The sequence below is a fragment of the Schistosoma haematobium genome, chromosome 4 (assembly GCF_000699445.3).
Source record: "Schistosoma haematobium chromosome 4, whole genome shotgun sequence".
Lineage (NCBI taxonomy): Eukaryota > Metazoa > Platyhelminthes > Trematoda > Strigeidida > Schistosomatidae > Schistosoma > Schistosoma haematobium.
In genome coordinates, this window is record NC_067199.1 from 22029613 (window position 1) to 22033774 (window position 4162).

The 4162-nt window shown below is 33.5% G+C and overlaps 1 protein-coding gene across 1 annotated transcript; it reads left to right on the forward strand.

Annotated features, from left to right (window-relative positions):
• Window positions 1-1321: 1321 nt before the first annotated feature.
• MS3_00007657 (uncharacterized protein) lies at window positions 1322-2045 on the forward strand (the record flags this gene model as incomplete). The annotated part of the gene is made up of 1 exon (XM_012939917.2): window positions 1322-2045. One exon carries the CDS (start codon window positions 1322-1324, stop codon window positions 1862-1864), a length of 543 nt encoding a protein of 180 aa, XP_012795371.1. The 3' UTR covers window positions 1865-2045.
• Between the last annotated feature and the right edge of the window lie 2117 nt (window positions 2046-4162).

The following is a 4162-nucleotide window of genomic DNA, read 5'->3' on the forward strand; positions in this document are numbered from 1 at the left end:
GGGGTTAAGCATTCGTGCGCGAGACTGAAGGTTCTGGGTTAGAGTCCTGTATGCGGGGTTATGGTTGCGCGCTGCTGAGGAGTCCCATACTGGGATGAGACAGATATACAATGCTTTCGGTGGTCTAACATCGATTGGCTCATGATCTCAATAAAAACATAACAATCTCCGTAACCCTATACCGATAATTTTAATGAGTTTTGTGACCCTACTACATTCATACTCGCTAGAATATGAACAACAATTATATCTAGGTAATGTGAAATCGGTTACTAATCATTGATTTGTCAGCGTTTTATAACTATCGTCATTATTATTGTAATTATTTCATGCAGTTGAATATTAAGTAACCGAGGCAAATTAATAAATTACTTTATTATTCGGAAGTTAATGAGCTAACAATGTCATTGGCATAGACTGAATCTCTGGAAGCAAGCTAAACGGCCTCACTAATAAATCTAAACTTCATATTTATGAGCTACCAGCTTGAAATCATAATCAAATGTAGAAAAAAAATCCGTAATCACAATTAGTAATTTATAAAATACAAGTTGGCTATCATAAATGAAGTTGTTAAATATTTAATCTTGTTATAGTAAGAGGACGAAATTCACTGCATCTACTTAGTTTATATGAACTATCAGTCAATTTTTACCTCTTTAATAACCTCTGTAAATTCTAGGTGTTGTAGAGTTTGATACATAATTCGTTATCAAGTGATGAAGGGGAATTTAATACTTATGATGCATGTTAAAATAATCTGACAATGAGACAAACGATTCTTATATGCGCTAAGATCAAGCAATTCCATTAAATGATACTGAATGTAATGACTAATTAGGTAAAAGAACACGAACTCGCCTCCGATTCGAGGCCTTCTCGACAAGATCACGGCACGGTTATCACCAGCATAGATAATATTAAAATCATCCTAGCAGATTCTAAAGAACACGCTTTAAATTCAATTTCTTAGATCAACCAACCATGGCTTAGCGAAAGCATACATCTTTGTTTTGATTGGTTTAACCTACTATGATCACATGTTTGTCACGTGTGACCTTGATATTGATGAGCTAGAAAATCTGACGCACAATATTGCTTGATTTTCATTGGCAGTTAGTTCAGAGGGGGGTAAGTTCACTCTTAGACAAGCAAACACGAAATAGTAAGAATATACATATCTCAAGGCACACAGAAACACGAATAGCACGTCCGAATGACATTTAATCACGCCACGAAAGTAATAAAAGCGAGAATGTAGTAGACAAGACTTATTTCACAAATTGCATATACGACCCTGGAATAGCCTAGTTTAGTTCAGATGTCATTCTTCAGTCATGGGAGTTCCTCTTCATCTGAGGATGAGGGATTTTGGCCTCCTCCAGGTCGGAGGAAAAGACACCCTGCTGGCAATAGACAACCTGATGACTCCAACAGCACGTCATCTAGTGATTGTGTGTCAAATATTTTATTCCGATCCAGTGATCCAATGTTCATCGCTCAAAATGGTTTGAAACCTCATAGATTCCATATGAATCAATCACCTAATTCGTCGAGTGGGATTTTCTCCCAGCCAGGCAATTTTTCTTATCAATCCAGTGAAATGAATTTTCCATCACTGTTCTCAGGGAGTTTTGATGCTGTTCAAAATTGTTCTGAAAAAGCGAATGCCAACCTTTGTTCACGATTTAACATATGCCGTATTAATGATGACCAGCCCAATGTAGAAGACCAATCTAATTCTTCCACTCCCCCAATGCTCCGAAGATTTCTAGATAGTCAAGACAATTCGAGAACGAATTGTTCCCAGTCATTGCCCCCGGTGCGATTTCAAACTTGGGTAGATGGTTCTCGTTTGAGTTAGTAGTGTTTATATTCTACATTCACTACTTCTATGCTTATATTCCAAAGAATTTAATATTTTCTCTTTTTTCTACTATTATTACTGCGATCAATTATGAAATAACATTATATTATAACACATTATATGTTATACTTAACAATGTATTCGGTGATTTTGTACATGCATATTACTTATTGTTTAACTGTTTGTTCTTACTAACACGCGTTATACACTATGGGAAATTAGTTGGCATTTATGATTTCATTGTCGCTGACTCAATGCGTTTTCACGTTACGTTGAATAACTGAGATATTTCCGTTAACATTATCATAGGCGAACGAGTTTACTATAGTGTACGTTATCTGTGGGTTTCTGTCGTAAGCGTGTATATTCGTTGTTTCGTTCGACTATTTGAGTTTAAATTCAGATTACATGAATTGCAGTTTTAATGGTGTTTTGTCTAGATTTATTTTCGTGCGTCGATAGTTAGGGAACAATCCCCATTAGAACAACGCAGACTGAGTCTTAAGCCAAAATAAACTGGTTGGAACTAACGCATTCACGGAATTTTATGTGTAATAAGAAAAGCATGAATACTGCTATTGAGTTTTGCTAATGGTATTGTCGATTGTTGAAATGTTATTGATTTAAAGTATTTTTATTGGTTAAGAAATTATAAAGCAAATCTGCATTTGAAAGGGATGAAGTGTGTAGGTGCTTGGTCTGTAGTTTTACTTGTGCTATATTTATAAGTTAAATGATATTTTATTTAAAGATCAAAATATTTCGATTATAAGTGTTGGATGGTATCGCCAAACTCTTTGGCGAAGCTCAGTAATTCTACAACGGGGAAATGGTATATTGATCCGAGAGAAATTGGAGGCGCATGACCAGTGTTATGTGAATAAGGCCACAAGTTAGGCATTCATTTTACAGGCTGTTAGTTACTTGGTAGTTGAGCCTCTTTAAATGAACGTAGGGTTGAGCGACAATGGTGTGTGTATTCATTTTTTTACGTGAATAAAGTTGTTTTACCTCTTGTTTTGCTGTCCGTTTTGATCTTTGATAATATTCAACCTGTTACTTTTGTAAGACTGTAAAGGCGAACATGTGGCGGGTTAGAGAAGTTTGATTAATTAACCATCAACTATCAGATCACAGACTTGTATCCTGTTTTGTTTACTTTTATTCGTTGACAGTATCTTTATGTACTCACAAACAGTGTGGTACCAAATTTACAAAGTTCTTAGCAAAATTTCTTTAGTTTAAGTAGACTAGTCATTTTTTATACCTTTGGCTCAAATTACAATCAACCTAATAAACCTTTTCCATTGAAATCTAAATTACCATCATGCGAAGATAACAAGTATAATTTTTGTTCACATTACCAGGGTTTAATTGATTATTTACGCAACACAAACAATCTAAACGAGACCAGTTTGTATTGTAAGCACGTGACCATTACAATCAATTGTTCAGCGAAATTAGTCATTCTACATGAATTGAAAAATTCTATCAGAATTTCATGTATTCTTTTATATAGGAAATAAATATTTACATGTAAAAGAAAATAGTAACCAAGCTATGAAATGTTCAGATTCTTGTCCACATTTATTTATTGTTTAAAGTGTAGTTGAATCATGTACAATTTAAATTGATTTTATCTGAATTCAACGTAATAGAATATAGTATTTATTCACAATTAATGATTTCTGTGCAAAAAAGTATCAGTGAAATTGTGTTTTATCCATGTTAATAATAACAATTTTTAGTCTAATTTTCAATCATTTATCAAATAAAGTAGTGATTTGTACAAGCTTCAGAATGACCATTTAATAAATCCATCGTAGAAAAACCGAATGATTGTAATTTCGATAGTGAATCGAGTTAACTACTAAATGTTGAGAGAAATTATTATATTTAGCCTTAGTATATAGAACAAAGTACGTTGCTTGGATAAAAGGTACTTGATGGAATCATTTCTAAAATCAGTAGAGGTTATTTCATGCATCTTAAATTCAGTCAATTCAAAATAAATAAATGCGTACTTTTGGTAACTATCTACGGTACGTTTTAGGTATATCATATTTGGAAGAAATCACTTAGTCGTAGATGAGGTTATCATTTGGTCTAAATTATGCAATTTAAATTGTAAACATAGTAAAACAATTAGTGTGTACGAAGCATGTTTCTTTCTACTTATTTTATTCTTCACACTGTCCTGCGAATCTAGTACTAATCACTTCCAATAAAAAAGGTTAGTAAACTATTTAATCACAACAGCCACTAACATGTTCAGCATCAGTAATATTTACTACT